We start from the raw sequence: 17,379 nt of genomic DNA, 5'->3' as shown, positions 1-17,379 counted from the left end.
AAAGGTTCTGCTAACTGCCGTACCAAGTATCTATGAAAACTCGCTCTGCCTTAAGGAACTGACTCGCTTGATTTTCAAGATAAAATTGGCTTTTATCTTGAAATTAGTAACTTAGAAGAACCTTATTTTCTATATATGATCATTTCATGGAAGCTACTTAGAATAGATAATTGGTACAGAAGCTTCTTGTGTTACGACTGAAGAAACCTCAGCAGGGTAAGGTAGATGTTTGCATCTATATCTCACTGCATTTGAAAGTCTCTTCCATGGAAATTCAGTGTTACTCCCATTTTCAGTGCAGCAGTAGGTGCATAAATAGCCTGAGGTTGCCTCTTCATTTTCACGTTGAAAGGAAACTGTGGTGCACACTAATAATTTCACTTTTTATAGCTGTACTTTTGCGTTCTGTTAACAACAAGTCCGATTTTGTCACACAGATGCCATCTTCTCTATCTTAACTGTCTGCCAATAATTAAAAAAATTGTCATGCATGAGATTGGTTTGTCTGCTAAACACTATCATTTCAGGTAGGTATTACTTTTAATCTGAAAAACCATTAGTTCTTTCAGCGTGTCTTAACTATATTTCATAGACCTACTACTTGGCTTAGAATTATCTAAGGCAAAAGCAAGACTGATGAGAGGGGAAAAAAGTGTTCGGAGACTCCTACCGTTGCGCCATGCAGGTTTGACAGGTTCTCTCACCCCCGTTGCGCTTAGGGAGGAGAATTTGCTGCAATGTCTCATGTGGAAACTCGTCTGAGCTGGAGGCTTGATGGGTACTGTGATATGCGTTTGACAGCACAGAGTTGTGAATGCCGATTCTCGTCCTCTCTGGAGGCAGAACAGGATCCATGGCCTGGAAAAGGGCCGGAGGCCCTGGGGCTGAGCCTCCAGCCAAGGCGCGGGAACGCAATCAGCTGTCTCCCCTGAGAGGACAGCGCCGTCCGACGGCTCCAAGGAGCCGTGTGAGGAGCGCCGGGCCCCTCCGGCCCGCGGGCCCCCGTGATTTCCGGTTCGCGAGGCTGCCGGAGCCGACGGCCGGCTCCGCCCCGGCCTCGCCGCGCTCCCGCGCCTTTTCCCTCACAGCCCGCCCGCCCCCGGCGCACGCGCGCCGGCGGCGGCGGTACGTGCGCAAGCACGGTGAGCGCCATGGTGCGCGGCACGCGTCCTGGGGCGGGCGGCGCGTGCGCAGCGGCGGAGGGCGGGAGTGGCGCCGCCCGCGCCTGCGCAGTACGAGGAGGCGGGGTGGCCGGGCCCGGAGCGGAGTCCGGGTTTGTTGTTGTTGTCCCAGCCCCAGCGGCTCCTCAGTCGCCGCCACCGCCGCTCCTGCGCCGCCATGTCCAGCCCTCAGGAGCCGCCGCAGCACAACAACAACAACAACCCGCCGGCTGAGGGGACGCACACCGAGCCGGGCCTCAACAGTGAGTGCGGCCGCCGTTAGCGTGTGGAAACGAGCGCGAGTGGGGTGGGGTGGGGTGGGGTGGGGGGCTGCGAGGGCTGCCTCGGGGGCCGCGACCCCCTTCCCCCCTTCCTCGGGCCGCGATTGGCGGAGGACGGGGCCGCGCGAGCCGCCGGGGGCCAATCGGCGGCGTCCGCTGGGGGGGAGCCTGTGAGGAAGAGGCGGGTGGTGAGGCCTGAGGGGGACTGGGGGGGGGGGGGGAGGCAGCGCTTCGCCGGGGGCTGCCTGGCGGGGAGCGGGGTTGGGAAGGGGATGGTGGGGTGTCTGCGGAGCCTGGGGTGCTGGGGGCAGCGGGAGCCGCTGGATGCGGGGCTGGGAAAGCGGAGGGGGCTGCGCGGAGGGGGCTGCGCGCCAAAAATGGGGTGAGCGCTCGGGGTGCTGTGGGGAGGGCCGTGGCCGGTGGGTTTCGGGGCCGGCTGCTCCTCACAGAGCGCTGGTGGCTGAGGCGGCAGCCGGCGGGGCTGAGGCGAATCGGCCACGGCGAGGGCAGCCGGAGGAACGAGCTAGCGCCGTGGCTCGGTGCGAGCCGTGGAGAGCAGGAGCAGGTTTGTTTCGTGGTTAAACTGAGTTTATTCGGTGGCTGGTATTAACAGCTAAGATGGGGATACAGTAGGGTAGGGGGAGGAGCGTGACTGTGGGAATGAGTTTATTCAGTGGCTGAGTCAATACCACTGACGTGAGCTATTTTCCTCTATATCCGGCATCTGTGTCAGCTGCTCTGCTGTATCCTTTTGTTCCTAGGATAACACTAGTAAGGCACATCGGGGGTTTTCATGTAGGCTCTGGTACTTACTTGGCAGATGCTTTTCTCTCGTTGTAAACAGCTGCTTCAATGTGTCCTTTCGTTTGTAATTATTAAGGATACTGCAGTTGAAGAAGGTGAAGAAATTGCATTAATCATTAACTGTTACCTTCGTGATTTACAATGAAGTTAAACTGACAACGAAATATATTGGTTGGTTGGTCTCCTGTAATTCAATGTGAATTGTATTAAAGAAGAATAAACTATGCCCATTTCATAATACTGCTATTGTGTTACGGTAACACAACATCTTGTGATAACGATGGCAGTTTACAACAATGTTCACCTGAGTCAAACAGGTATTTTAGCAAATTATTCCGGGCTGTTAGCATACTTAAATAACAATTATGCTGTCTTAAAGTTGCGACATGCCTAGTGCCTAACTCGATGCTTACTTTAGAAATGGCGATCTTTGATGCTTCTGTAGTTTAATATTTCCTTTTTGTTTTCTGTAAGCACGTTAACTTACTCTGTGGGACACGTTAATCTGCTGCAAGATAGGAGCAACAAGAGATGAGTGCACTGTAAGCCTGTGCTGGGTCTGCCCATGTAGATCTTATTGCTGAATCAGCACATAAAGGCTTAGGAAAATGAATGTGATTACTGAAGGTGGTGAGCACAAGGTATGAGAGGAAATGTTTGATAGTCTGTGCTCCGTGAACAAAACAAATGCAACCAATCAGCTCCATGTAGGCTTAGTACTGCTTTCAGATGTTCAGCCGCTCCACAATGCTTTGGTGTTATAGGTACATTTTCTGCCATTATATAAGCTTTTCAGTGAACCTTTTCAGTCTAATGAGCTTAGACACTTATTCATTTTGTTCTGTATGTCATTTGTGCATGTTTAGGGCCTTTCATTCAAAGATCCCTTAGCACTTGAATTGAAGGTCAGAAGACCTGGGAATAGAACTGGTAACTGAACCTATGGTTTGTTGGGTTCACCAAAAAAAAAAAAGCTTGCTTGCTCTGGGAATTCTAGATGCTTCCTGTATTTTAATTATTATAAAGCTCTGTTACATATTGACAAAAAGAAGAAAGCCCACCTTAGGCAGGAACCGATCTAGCTCTGTCATGGAAAATCTGCTTAATAATTACCATTATGGGAATCTGAACAGCTTTCTTTTCTTCTCTCCTCTCTCTCTTTTTTTTTTTTTTTTTTTTTGGTTAATGGTGTACTTCATTGTAAAAGTGATATTTCTTAGTTTATTCAAGTTGACCATGGCTCAGACTTCTTGTGAGCTACTAGTTTGGAGTATTTTTTTATATATATATGTGTGTGTGTATATTAAAAAAAGTGTATATGTATATAACATATATTGTCCTTGATATCTTCCCCCCCCAAGTGAAATCACAGAGTGAATAAACAAAATGAGACCCCTCTTCCCCCACACATTTAGCTACTGTTGTTTAAACAGTCCATCAGTTATGGAAAAATATGTAATTGAAGTCAGTGTATATCAATTCATAGTGAAAAAATTAGCCTTAGAGCATGGCCAAAATTCAAACAATTTTGGAGAAAAATACCATTCATGTAAACAGTTCTGTTTGCCTGTTTTTTTTTTTTTCCCCAGAGTGTGTGTTATGTGATGAAGGGAGGAGAATTCTACCGTATTTCTTAATTCTGCCACTCTTAATTGTACCGTATTTCCCATTTTACTCTAAAGTTGGAAATATGGTAAAATTAAGAGTTCTTATGTGGGTGATTAATGTAACTTCCTTAGTTTTGAAGGAAGCTTGGGGCAAAAAGCACTCTCTATTACTAGGGCAGTTTATTCTCAAATATATTCCTGTACATTCTTTTAAAGAAGCAGAGATTTATGTCCCTCTAATCAGAGTCTTTGAAACTACTAGGGCTCTCTGGCTCCCTCTCCCAAACCGGTTGTGACTGCCAGTGGGAGTATGTAGCATGTTTTAGCCTGATGTCAGATTACGCTTCCTTGAATGTATTTTGACTCATTAAAAGTGAGGTCAGATGGAGAACGTGCTGCTTGTCATGTAAACTACTGCTCGACTTGTTGGGACTCTTTACTCACAGTTTAATTTGAATGTTCTTCCTTTTATGGCCACAACGCGTTTTAGATAAATGGCAAGTTTTGTCAGTCCAGGATAAACGTTAATAAAGATTTTATTTGTGCATAATCTTAAGTGCTGTGGAGGTGTGTTTAGTAGTTGTGTGCTAGAGCAACCAGTTCTGATCATCTTCCACTGGGCTTTTCTCTGCCCGGGCTTGGTGTCAGAGGAAGACGTTCCCTTGCACCTTTGCCCTCTGTTCTTTTCACGTTGTTTGTCACTCACTGCTGAATTTTTAATAATAGATGTCTTTGCAGATCCTGACCATTATAATTCTCCCAATAGATGCTCTTTAGTCCAAAATGGTTATTGGGGAACATATAGCTTTCTGGCCTGTCTTCTAACTGTAGTTGCCATGTGCTCTTCTGCAGCTATGGCCTCTTGCTGTAAAGGTGTTGCTTACAAGGCAAATGTAGTGCTTACAATATGGCCTTTTCATTTTGAAATTTAGACACCAGCAGTCATCATAAATCTGAAATAATACGGTCTCTCTATCTCATGCTGACTAGTCTGAGCAAAGGCTGCCTCTTCCCAGTTAACACTTCATTATCTGAAGAGCCCAGTATGTAGTACAGAGTTGGTTTACATCGTGTGATTGTGCACAAGAGCTCTGTGCACACCCTAAATTCCTTGTTTGTGAATACAGCTTGGGGAAACCAGACTGCAAACCACCCGGTCTCTTAAGACTATGATGCTTACATGGTCATCAGTATAATGGCGTAGTTAATTGGTACTAAGGATAAACTCTGTTTCAGCTTCACAAAATCAAGCTGAAAATAGGTGAACTTGTTATGACATACATCCCTTCCTGTGTCACTGATACAGTTCCCAGAGCCAAAACTTTGCTATAAAAAAATAAGTGCAGGCACTCTAAGGTGCATTTCCTGATTTCAAGAAATCAGTGTTAACATTTAGAACCTATTAAATAATGTTTAAAAATTCATTTCAACTGTTGTATTTGTATCTTTAGGCTTTCTTTTCTTTCTTGAATATTTTTACCTCAGTGGTGAAGATGTGCAAACTTTAAAAAATAAAAAATCAACCACACACAAAAAACCTGAAAGCGCTCACCTTCAGGTGGCATAAATTAAATTACACAGGGGTTGTGATGACATAATGTACATGTGTGAAATCATTATCTGACTGATAATGGGAAACAATGTTGCATTGAAAACAGTATGCTTTTGAGAAATTGGAGATCTTTCCCTCCATAATCATGGCTAATAAAGTGCCTGTATGGTCAAATGATTCTCGTTATATGTCTTAATGAGAAGGTTGGAATTGCAGTTGAATAGGGAATGTATTAATATATTTGGAACAGATAGAGCAGTAGAAGTCTAATCTGTCTTTACCCCTCAGGACATTAAATGGTATGTTTATGAATTAAGAGTATTTCCAAAACCTGTTTGTTTCCAATTGAAACATGTCACTAATGAACATAGTGGTAAATATTGTTTTGCATTTAGTTATTCTGCCCATAAAATACAAATGAAGATGTTTAAAAATAAAAATCCTCGACCTAACTACAGACTATATGAACTTTTTAGCAGATGCTTTTATTGTTCATGGTACACTCTTGCTCTTTTGACAGTTCTCAGTGCACACATGGATATCCCATAGGTATAACTACAAAAAAAAAGGGAAAAAACAGTAAATCTCAACTTGTAGGTTATACAGTCTTCCCTGGCTAAGGAAAGAAGAAGGGGGGGGGGGGGGGAGAGGCTGAAGTGATGGCATTGAAATTATTAGCTGTTATTACATGTGAGAACTTTGGATTTCTCATGCTACTCAGTTCTTTATTTTGGCTTATTAGCAGTGAAATCTTTTACTCTAAATGCAATGAAATGTATCTGAGCACAGTACTTCAGCTGTGTAAGGAAACCCAATGCCTACCTCAAGCTTCTGATGGTTTGAATTGTGGTATGACCCGTTAACGGTAGGATAGGAGAGGTGGCAGATGGAATTGCATGGGAAATGTTTGTTAGAGGGCTAGGGCAAAGAAAGTTGAATGAGGCCTGAGAATGGCAGCCTGCCTGATGTATATAGAAATCAGGGTTTGATTCAGGGCCTTTGGAAGTAGAGGGAAGAAGGAGAATATAAAATTGCGGATGGGGGAGTTGTACAATAGGGAGCTAGGGGATGAAAATTTTGTTTCAAAAAGGAGTGTAGTAGAACAGGGAAGCGAGGTGACTAGGGTAATTGAGTGATACATAGATAATTGAAGCTTCAAACTGCAGAGAGAAACGTGGTCTGTTAAAGTATTAATAGTTGAGGAGAGAGGGGACATCTTATTTGACTAGCTCTGGAGGTAGGTAGCAACAAAACATAACTTTTTAGGGGTGTTTTTGTTGATGAAAGAGGAAGAAACATGTCACTCTTGTCTCCAGTACATGTTTATGAGCTTTCTCCCAGCAGCAGTGTATGTTATCTGAATTCACCATATTCATGTTTTTTTCTGTGTCTAATTGATAAACTTAAGGTGGGTTTTAGTTTCGCTGCTTTTAATGAAATGATGTCTGGCTGGCCCAACAGGTTCCTGGGTGGAGTTACAGATGAACGGCAATGGCAATAGCAATGATAATGGCAATGGGAAAAATGGAGGTCTGGAACATGTCCCTTCATCATCCTCCATCCACAACGGAGACATGGAAAAAATTCTCCTGGACGCCCAGCATGAATCAGGACAGAGCAGCTCAAGAGGTAGTTCCCACTGTGACAGGTAAAGAAATGTTTGCTGTCCTGCATGCAATTTATTGCAGTTTTTATCCTGTAGATGTTAATGGAGGGGTGAAGCTTTTTCTCAGGCTTAAGTTTGTCATGCTCCAGTATTTGGAGTACTTGCTGGCTCATGATAACTGGATATCAAATAAGACATCTGACTTGAAAGATATATCGTTGCTACAGAAAGCTAAGGAATCCAGGGGTGGGAAAGAAGAAAAAGGAAAAAAAACCCATCAAGACCACAGTTAAATTTGTCGTTGTCATGAATCACATGTGGAATAAAAAAAAATCTAATTTTACTGGCTCATTAATAATAATGTTATGTACATGTGCTTTATATTTAATCAAGCATAATAAAACATATCACTGGACTTAACAGAAAAAAAGATTCTCAGAATTTGTACTCCTTGCTTTCAGTATTCTCCTTTTTTCCTGTGAAGGCAAAATATTTCTTAACTACCAATATCCTTCAAGGCACATATGAGCATTATGATATTCTTATGTGTTCATTATACCTTTTTTCTGGGGAGTTTTGGGGCAGTTTTGGAAATCCTTGAGCGGTTTCTATATGTAATTTTAGCTGTCCTGCTCGTGCCTCCTTTGGTTTTGCTGGGTGTCATGTCTACCATGTAGCTTATATAAGTGGTTGATCAGATATAAAACCTATTTAAAATTAGTTAGGCCAGATTTAATTACTGAATGTAATAGGCTGTTTGAAAATAATCCATATGAGTATTTCAAATGGAACGGTTACGTTTATAGGAAATAGTTTGTTACATCTATGTTGCTAAGAAACTAGCTGTCAGTAGTTTAGTACTTTCCAGTCCAACCAGGAATGTTTGCTAGATGATGGTTGTATAGTTTCTTTCACTAGCATGTAATGATTTTTTCAATCATTACCTACGTTTTAAGTGAATGAAGACAGATTCCTCTTTTTTTTTTTTAAACTTAATTTTCCACTTGTTAACTTTTTGGTAATTCTTTTCCCCTTTTGACAGTTGAAGTAACAAACAAGAAAGGGGAGGTACTTTGATATTTTGCATTCTTTTCTAAAAGTTATAAACAGTAATTTGCTCTTGAATGTGGTGTTTTGGTGTTTTTTTGGATATTTCTAAAATACGCCTTTTTCGTGAAAGCTTAAGTCAGGTTAAAAAGATGCCCTTAGCGTTTTAATGTGAGACACCTGCATTGGTGCATCATACAGCATTTTGTATTGTTCCTGACTTAAATTCTCTAGCGTTTCCTTGGTTGAGGTGCGATAATTGATTAATTTCTCAAGTAGATTACCAAATTTTTAATATTTAAAGTGAGGCTAACAAGGGGAATATGTATTCTTGCCAAGCATTAAAAGGTGTTTTGATGTGTGATGTTTCCGCTTGTAATGATACAAAAAGAGGTATAATTCACAATAGTGGCAGTGTTATCTAAAAGAAGGAAGGGATCTACATCTTTTGTGTAGCAGTTGAAGTTTTGGGCAATGCTTTCTTTGCTTCAGTGGAAGGACGGTCAACCCTGTTGAGAAAGGTAGGATTATAAATGGAAAAAAAATTGAAAAGATGAGGGGGTTTGGAAGACTTTCTAATACTGATATTTGTGATCTGAAAGGTAGTGTAGTCTGTAACTCATCTGAATAGTGTGCAGAAGTGCATGTGGAAATGACTCAGCTGAGATGCTATTTACACTAATGATTCTTTAGGTGACAGAGTGTAGTATGACAAAATGACATAATGAAATCAATTTTTCTTTAGCCCTTCACCTCAAGAAGATGGACAGATAACTTTTGATGTGGAAATGCACACAAGTAAAGACAGTAGTTCTCAGGTATTTTCTTCATTAACCTTTAAAATACATTAACTTTTAAAAAATATATTTTAAAGTTGTGGATATTGTATATAGATCATATAGATGAGTATTAGGAGTACTTGAGGGGTAGAGCAAGCTCTCTGTAAGGTCAAAAGGTCTAAACTTATGTATTTTATGTGTCAAAAAGCATTAAACTACTGCTTGCGAGCAATTTTTTTTTTTTCATTCTGAGACACTAAACTTGGCTGTTAGCTGCAGTACAAGCAAATGAATTAAATAAACCTTATTTATTCAAAATTTGGAGGTGTCCCTTAGTCATTTGGGTAAGGCTGTTTACTTGTCTTGTACTTTGTTCTTGCAGGTTTTTACTCAATCTTCTTTATTAGAACTTTATATAGTACCTCTCTGTAAATAGGTATAGTAAATAATTTTTGTGCACTCAAGCTTAGGTCAGTTTAACTAAATTATCTTTTCTTTTAAGGGGTTGTTTTCAGAATAAAGTTTTATTAAATAAAAACACATTTCAGAGCAATTATTTTTAACAACGAGGCAGGGTTAGTAAGCTTTGTTTAGGCTTACGTTCTGTATTAATTGAAATTTGACTTGCAGAGATCAATAGCTTTGGAGTGAGGGGGGAAAAACGAAGCTCCATCTCTAAAGTTGAGAAATCCCCTGCTTAGTAGCAGTCGTATTATTGTTTAACACTCTGCTTGCGCTGTGTGTGTCAAACCTGTTTTGTTTTTGAAATGTTTATGTTTCTGCACAAGATTTCAGGGTGTTCAGTTTATTGCTCTACAGATAGTCAGCTCACATGATAGTGAGTAATCTCTGTAATACAAACTGAGAGGAGACTAATGCTGAACTCTTAGTTTGATCATTTAATAGAATTTGCTGCCTTCAGCAATATAAATAAAAAGCATTCCTGGAAGAATGAAACCTTGCATTTCATTTTGTCAAAGACCTGGCCGAACAGTGGGACTGTTGCAGTTAGGCCCTACAGAGCCAGAACGATCCAAATGAAGTTGTTGGTTAGGTCTGCCATCTCACTTTTGTGACCATCCTTCTGGTTTTGGTATGGTTCCCACTTTAATGTTGTAAGCGGTTTATCTTATTTTACTAAGGGTCACTCAGGAAATTATTTTAATACTAAGGAGGAGTTCGTACCAAAGTCAGTGGCATTCTCTAGTCTTTCTAATGTATTTTTTTCCTATACAGTAACATTTGCATCTAATGATGTAATGTTAAATCTTTGGATCAAGGCAATTGTAGTGAGTGCTTGCCTTTCTCTACTGCATCTGGGATGCACCCAGTAGAAGCTGCTAGTTGCAAATAATATAAATTCTAAATGACTAATAACACCTTTAAAAAAGAGAAAATACTGCTTTAGAAACCTTTTTATTAGGCTGTCTTTCTGTGCTTTAGCCACGTTCTGTACAGTTTAAATTGAATGCCATCAATCTAAAGTTTTTGCCATTTGTAAAAGCTTTGTTTAATATTTTTTGCGTAATGCTGGTTTGTTACATTTAATTAAAAAATAATCCTGTTTTTGTTAGTTTTAAAAAAATGAAACAACTTGCAATGATGTGGAAGTCCTGGATATAGTAATAAAATTTGTGGTGTACTGACTTCTGCAGATCCTCCTGTTAGCATAATAAAATCTCTTCTAAATAATCAGTACGCCGAGAGCACTTGTTTGTTTATCAGGTGCCACCATTTGGTGCTTATCATTTTACCACTGTTGTTGTTGCTCTCAATTTAACACCGTAAGGAGGAGCTAATTGAGTGTTACAAGGCTTGTCCCATGTATATTTTCAGTCTGAAGAAGAAGCAGTAGAAGGAGAGAAAGAGTTGGAAGTTTTGAAGAAAAGTGCTGACTGGGTGTCAGACTGGTCAAGTAGGCCTGAAAACATTCCTCCCAAGTGAGTTAAACTCTTTTTTTAATGAATATTCTTTTATATGAAGGAGAGAAGAATCATAAGTCACAATTGCATGGAATTACTCTGGCTCTCCAAATAAGATCATCTTAGAAAAAGATAGATTTCTCTTTGGGGAGGCTACAAAAAGTCAAAACAATGAAGTATGAAAATCTTAATAGCAACGGAATTACCTTTTTATTGAAAGTAATATAAATCCACAGCAAGCTGATTACAAGGTTTCTTGACAAAATTATAGTTATTGGGAGAGCTGGGTACTTGGAGCTGGGATTCATGGGATTTAGTTTTGGCTTATTGAATGGAATAGTGTTGAGCAAGTCTCCTAAATTGTCTGTACCTTTTTTTTTTTTTTTCCCCATGTAAAATATGTAATGTTCATCCACGGAAGGGGAAACGTTGAGATCCTTGAATGCAAAGCATTTTTATTAAAATAGAGGATGCTGTCTAAATCTGGCAGACTTCTGTATCTCTGTTTGGAACAAAAAATGAGGCTCTTGCTAACAAATCACATCCTGAAATTCCCTCTCTCGGACCTACCTCTCTCTTCAGCTACTGCTCCCTTTGTCTCTATACTGTCTGTGTAAGTGGTCTCTCCACAATACCTCCTATTATTCTCTTTGATTCCTTACTCTGTGTAAGGGATCTCTTGCTTTGATCTGTAGCTCTTTGTACTTTTTTTAAAAAATGTTCCTACAGAGATCTGTGCATTTGTGTGTGGGGAAAAAAAAAGAAACAAAAAAATCTTGTTGAATTTTTCCCCCCTCCCCCTCTTCTTTCAGGGAATTTCATTTCAGACATCCTAAACGTTCCGTGTCTTTAAGTATGAGAAAAAGTGGAGCAATGAAAAAAGGTGGCATTTTCTCTGCAGAATTTCTTAAGGTTTTCATTCCGTCTCTGTTCATATCTCATGTTTTGGCTTTGGGACTAGGGTAAGTATTAACCTAATTCTCACTTCAACTTTTGCATCTGTCTTTCCTTTTCCACTTTACTTGTATGTCAGGTGCCTGCTGAAAAGGGCTTTATCTAGAATAACTAGAGTATTGTTGCACCTTGCCCAAGATAGACTTGGTGCACTTTTTGAAATGCAGGAAAACTTTGCAGCAATTAAAAACTTTGCAGCCATTAATATGTTTTATTTCTAGAACAGATCAAGTTTCTTATATTGAAAATGCATGGTTTATAATGAATTTGCAAATAACCTTTGCAATTATAACATATGCCATTTGATTATCCGCGTCTTCTGCTTAAATGCTTCAGGTTATAATGTAGGGAAAGTAAGAATAGAATAGGTGGAAACTGCTGTAACGTTTACTAACCATTACAAAAGCACGTTGTACAAATAATGATGCTGAAGTTCTGTGTGTATGGCACATACTCTGTAATTTTCAATGTCTAATGCTGCAGTTGTGTGATATTACTGAAAGTCAAGGTTTGAATACTTGAAGAAAGATACCTAAAATACTGGATGTGTCCTGCAAGATCAGCTACGACTGCTCAGCAATGTTTTCATTGCCTGCGTAATCCAACATAATCTCTCATCTTGCTTAAATCCTTGTGTTATGTTTATCCATCTTATGTTCTTCTGTGATGGGGGCAAAGACATGTACTCAAAATATGTTTTTATGTAGCTTTATTTTTGTTTCTGGGGGTGTAGTTCAAGTGTCTCTTTAAATTCTTGTAAACTATCAAATAAATTAGGAGGACAGAATATATGAGAATATATTGTAAGATATTTGTACTATAGCAAAACTGTGTATTTCTGCGACGAATTAAATCTTGCCTGGATTTATTTGTTAGAGGTCAGCATTTGTGTAGATCCTCAATGCTCAGTGTTTTAAAGCTCACCCCCTCCCTTTATAGGCAGTACTTTATTTGTTTTATCGTAATAATCTGGGAGTGTTGCTTGGCTGTTCAAGAGCCCCTGTGTTGGGTACTCTGCAAACAACACAAAAGCTTTTGGACTGGGGTTTTCAAATGAGCTTGGGACTGGAAGAAACCCACTTTTACTGAACATTGATAGCATCGGTCCTTCTAGGCTCATCTGAAAATCTCACTCTTTAAGTAATTTTATAGAAGAGAAGCGAAGTCCTTGGAAGAATCTCATCAGACTTACTTGAAAGACAAATTAGAATAGCTGAGTGCGTGAGGACTGTTTGGAAAACAGGGAGTATTTCTCTGAAATACGATATGCCTTATACTTTTTATTTCAGCATCTACATTGGAAAACGACTGACCACACCTTCAGCCAGCACTTATTGAAAGATGGAGTGCAAAACCTGGAAATCCACGTGACCTGTGAAGGTGTTACTGTCTCATTTAGTACATTTGACTTGAGACCATTTTAAGCATGACCCTGACTTCACCCTTTCCTTACATATCCAGGTTTTCGCTAACTCTGGAATTCAGTATTGTGTTGGAACTCTGCTGAGGTGTTTCGCTATCCACATTCTTTCCCTTTCTCCTCCCATTCCCCTGCCTCTTGGCCTGCAAGACACGTCAGAGTTGCTGAACGGAGTTTACAACTGTCTATATGTTGCAAGGGCTTCTCTCAATGCAAAATGCCACCAGCAAGTTTTAATTTTATCAGTGATGCTGTTGCCTCTTTAGTGCAACCTGACTTCAATTGCAGTTGTGCATGGTATAAATGTTGACTGTATTATGGTGATAAAATTAACAGTCTGTTTGGAAGAAAATTATTGATTGGAGTGAAAATGAATTTTTCTTTTGAAGAACAAGCTGGTTGTGAAATAAACTAGGAAATCACTGGCAATAAAAAACAGTTTAAATCAGCTTTTGGGGGAATTTACTTGGCCCCTTGGATTGGCTAACACCATTTGATTTGCGGGAGGCAAAGACTGCATAAATTTTAAAGTAGGATAACTAAATCCATCAGCACATTTTAATATTAGGTAATTGTTGTAATCTTGTCTTTTCTATGAAGTCAGCTCCTTATTCCTTGTAGGAAAACCTGTCTGATGCCTAGAAAATATTAGAAAAATTGCATTGTTTGCATGTGAAGAAGCTTTTCTTTTCCTTACCTGTTTTCTTAAGGGAGAATTTTAAATGTGAAATTTTCCTTTTAAAAGTAGTTTTAAATTAAGGAAAAACCCAACAGCTATAGCTGTAGTTAGACTCTGTATAAAAGGATATGATTCTGTTTGTTGTGGAACCATTTACAATTACGATGATATTTGACTTATCTTTAAGGGGGACAATCTTGCAGGTGCGTAAAGATTCAGAAGTTGTAAAGCTCTGAAATGTCTTCTGCAAATGAGTTTTCAATATTCCTATCTCTCATTGTTTACTGTACAATCTCCTTTGGGGATACATGGAATCTGAAAGTCACTTGTGATGTCTCATGTTAGATAGACTTCTCACTAATGTTGTTGAACTTTTATCTTAGGGAACATTAAGCCTTGTCCTCCTTCAGTGACACTTCTTTTCAAAATGTGAAGCTTTAGTACCAAATTGTTACAAAGCATTGGGACAGTCATGTCCTTAAATAGATTTTATTGGATTTCAGAACATGTAGCATGACTCTGAAGGATAGAATACTCTTTTTTTTTATATATATATGAATATAAAAAAAAATTATATAGACTTTAATACTAAGTATTTAGGGAACCAATGCTAATTTTAAGAGTAGCAAAAATCTCGTTTAAATAAAACCTTTAGTAGGCTGACTTGTAGAAAATGATAAGAAAATATAGTCAGCCAGTTTGGAGAGAACAGCTACCTATAATTGTTTGCTTGCATCAGACTTTATAAAGTTGATTATTTGATATAGCAGTGATTGCTTGAAACAGTTGATGCATAGAAGCTAAATCCCAATGAGATCTGGTTTAAAAGAACTTAGTTAGCTCCCAGGAACTAGAAAGTTAAGTATAAATCCACTGCTAAACTATATGTATTTTTATTCTCTACTTCCGAATGCTGTTAGAGAATGCTTTCAGGGTGAAAGGGCAGTCTAACAACAAATTCTCTTGAAGACATCTGCTTTTTTTCTTGTAGTTGTGAGTACTAGTGGCACTTGAGTTGCCTACAACTGCATATTTGTTTCGAGCGTGGATATTGGGTTTCACCCAAAGGTGGGGGAGGGAAGGGGGAAGTGGTGAAGGGTGTTTTAGATAGTATCAAGTACATCTTACAGTCCTAAAAACTGAGGGGACGGGAGAAAGGCTGAAACACTTTCAGTTCTAATTACAGCACCTTGTTTTGTATGGAAATTGGAATAGTGGAAAAATAGATTTTTACTAAGTAGGGAGTACATTTAAAAAAAAATAATCACCCCTTTCTAAATTAAAAGGTAATTCTTCTTCAGAATATCTGATAACTAATATTGCAAGCTTGTGGCTAGAGTAGCAACACAGCTTATAATATTTGAAGGAGCCGTGAAGTAAAAATTGTGAAAACTATAGATGAGGAATGGATACGTGATCACTGTAGCACTTGCTATGATACAATGCAGTATTTATTGATACCCTACTATAAGCTTCGGATGAAAGTCTACACATTCTAGTTTTACAATGAACAGAAACAGATTGTTGTATAATTTGAAAAGGGGTTTCAACTATTGATAGTTGAAGTTTTGTTAAGATAAATGTTGTTTAAAAAGCTTTATACCTGTTTACAGTTTTGGAAAAAAAATGCAGGCTTCATTTTTCTTACATTCAGTGAAAACTGGCCTAGAATATTTGTAAATAGGGTCAAGAAAAAAAAAATGCATAAACTCGCACATTAAAAATGCAGCAGGCTAACTTAACTGCAGCAAATGCATATTTACTTACTGTTTTAAAAAGTGAAAGCTGAAGATTGTTAAATTCAAATTTTTTAATTGCATTTGTTGAAATATTGGAGTTAACTGAGCCAAAGTGATTATGCATTCTTCATAAATTAGTTAGCACTTTGTAACATTATATACAGTTTACAGTACATGTATAAGTTGTAGCTTATAAACATTTTGTGCCATTAAAGCTCTCACAAAACTGGTTGTCTGAAATTACTTCATGCTGCGCCTTTCCTCCCTTTTTCTTTATTCTGTTTTCTTTTTTTAAAGGATTGCTTTGTATAATGTTTTATGAAACTATTGTGTTCTGGGTTATATGAACATTGAAGCTGCTGTTTATAGACTGGAGTAATTTTTCGAAAGATTGGGGGGTTTTTGGGTGACTTGGGATCATCCGCTTCTTTTCCTGAAGCACTTCATAAAAATATTTCCATTGTCAGCATTGTATACCTGCGCCAAGTCCTCCAGCAGCTTGTCAAGGAAAACTTTTAAAGCAAAATAATGTAGTGGCATATGAAATGTAAAGTAGAATTGATGAGATTTTGTATAGTTGGTCAACTCTGTTGTACTCCTTGTATTTCTTTTCTGTTTCCTAATTCTGTTAAATTTGCAGATTAAAGAATAAGGGACATAAACCCTAATTGTTAATCTGCCTTCATTTTCTTGGTTCAAGAGCACTGGTTATTTCTAGGAGTATCATGTGGAGAGTTGTTCATTAGAAGTGTGAAATGTCATCATTCTGATACTGTTACTAACCATTTTAGTTACCTAGTGATTCTTTTCCATCCGTTTTTAATGTAAAAATCCAGAACTTTGTGAAAATGTTTTGGGTTTGTTTTTTTTTTTTCCTCCAGAAGACTAAGATAGATAAAATTATAAATCCTACTTTAAGAAAGTTTGGATGTCTGGAGCTTATAGTGGAACTTGGGCTTGAAGTTTTGAATTACTGCTACTTTAAAACTGCTTTGGAGAGCAGGGTTGTGGGGGTTTCGAGCAGATTGTTTCTCTGCAGCCAACTGAGAAACACATTTGTTTAGTAGGTGTTGCAGGAAAAAAATTTCTTTGCTTCAAAACTTTTTTAGTTGTAATGCAATGTTTTGCAAAAGAATAAATACAAGACAATATTGCATAAAGCAGCAGTACCTTTGCACTAAGATTACTCTGGTATAAGTCACATTTTGATGGAGTTTGAGGACAGTCTTCAAGTTTCTTTTCCTTCTAGTACAAGAGTGTTCAAGTAAAGATTGAAGTATTTGCGTACTTAATTTAGAGCAGCATAGTGATAGTGCTTATCTGTTCAACTAAATGCAATGTTTCTAGACAAATGAGCTGCAAAGTGTCTAGCTTTCCTCTGTAATCAGCACCAAGAAGCGTGTTTCATGTTATGTTCTGGGAAAGTTACCTTCTACCTTTACTTAACTACAGTGCACCTAGAGATTTAGCTAAGTTAGCTATTCACGTGAGACCGACAGGGGACGTTGAGTCCTACTTACACTCTGTTTTCAAACTTAACTGTATACATATGAAAAGATTAGAATTTACTCTGAATTCTGTGTTTTATTAAAAAGTTCTATATAAAAAAATTATACGTTTATGTGTGTGTGCATACATATAAAAAGTCTATCTAAAAATGAAATCCTGATTCTGTGCAAGTGTTTGTAGGATCTTTGCCTTGTACTTAGTTATATATGAAGACTCCTTTGTGGTTTGGGTCTTGAAAACCAAATAAAATGCTAGGACTCTTGAACTATGCTGTATAGTTCAATCATCACTTTAAAAACAAAACTAAAACCTTAAGATAC

General features: G+C 38.8%; 1 protein-coding gene across 2 annotated transcripts; it reads left to right on the top strand.

The window, feature by feature from the left end:
- The first annotated feature begins 1,247 nt into the window (after positions 1-1,247).
- On the top strand, positions 1,248-16,218 carry BNIP3L (BCL2 interacting protein 3 like). Of its 2 annotated transcripts, none has more exons than XM_076359059.1 (6): positions 1,248-1,423; positions 6,866-7,052; positions 8,803-8,875; positions 10,673-10,776; positions 11,571-11,720; positions 13,002-16,218. In XM_076359059.1, the coding sequence occupies exons 1-6, from the start codon at positions 1,339-1,341 to the stop codon at positions 13,048-13,050; spliced, it is 648 nt and encodes a 215-aa protein (XP_076215174.1). In that variant the 5' UTR covers positions 1,248-1,338; the 3' UTR covers positions 13,051-16,218. The 2 variants fall into 2 exon arrangements, with proteins under 2 accessions (XP_076215174.1, XP_076215175.1); XM_076359060.1 differs by lacking the exon at positions 1,248-1,423 and adding an exon at positions 1,899-2,006.
- The last annotated feature ends 1,161 nt before the right edge of the window (positions 16,219-17,379 follow it).

The sequence above is a fragment of the Aptenodytes patagonicus genome, chromosome 24, assembly GCF_965638725.1.
Source record: "Aptenodytes patagonicus chromosome 24, bAptPat1.pri.cur, whole genome shotgun sequence".
Taxonomy (NCBI): domain Eukaryota; kingdom Metazoa; phylum Chordata; class Aves; order Sphenisciformes; family Spheniscidae; genus Aptenodytes; species Aptenodytes patagonicus.
The sequence above is the reverse complement of the archived record's forward strand: the minus strand, read 5'-3'. Positions and strand labels throughout refer to the sequence as shown.

Bases quoted from the DNA above. Each gene is read 5' to 3' on its own strand.
- BNIP3L (XM_076359059.1), top strand. From the start codon at position 1,339: ATGTCCAGCCCTCAGGAGCCGCCGCAGCACAACAACAACAACAACCCG. The intron at 7,053-8,802 runs GTAAAGAAATGT...ATTTTTCTTTAG, and splicing joins GGTAGTTCCCACTGTGACAG to CCCTTCACCTCAAGAAGATG. The intron at 10,777-11,570 runs GTGAGTTAAACT...CTCTTCTTTCAG, and splicing joins CCTGAAAACATTCCTCCCAA to GGAATTTCATTTCAGACATC.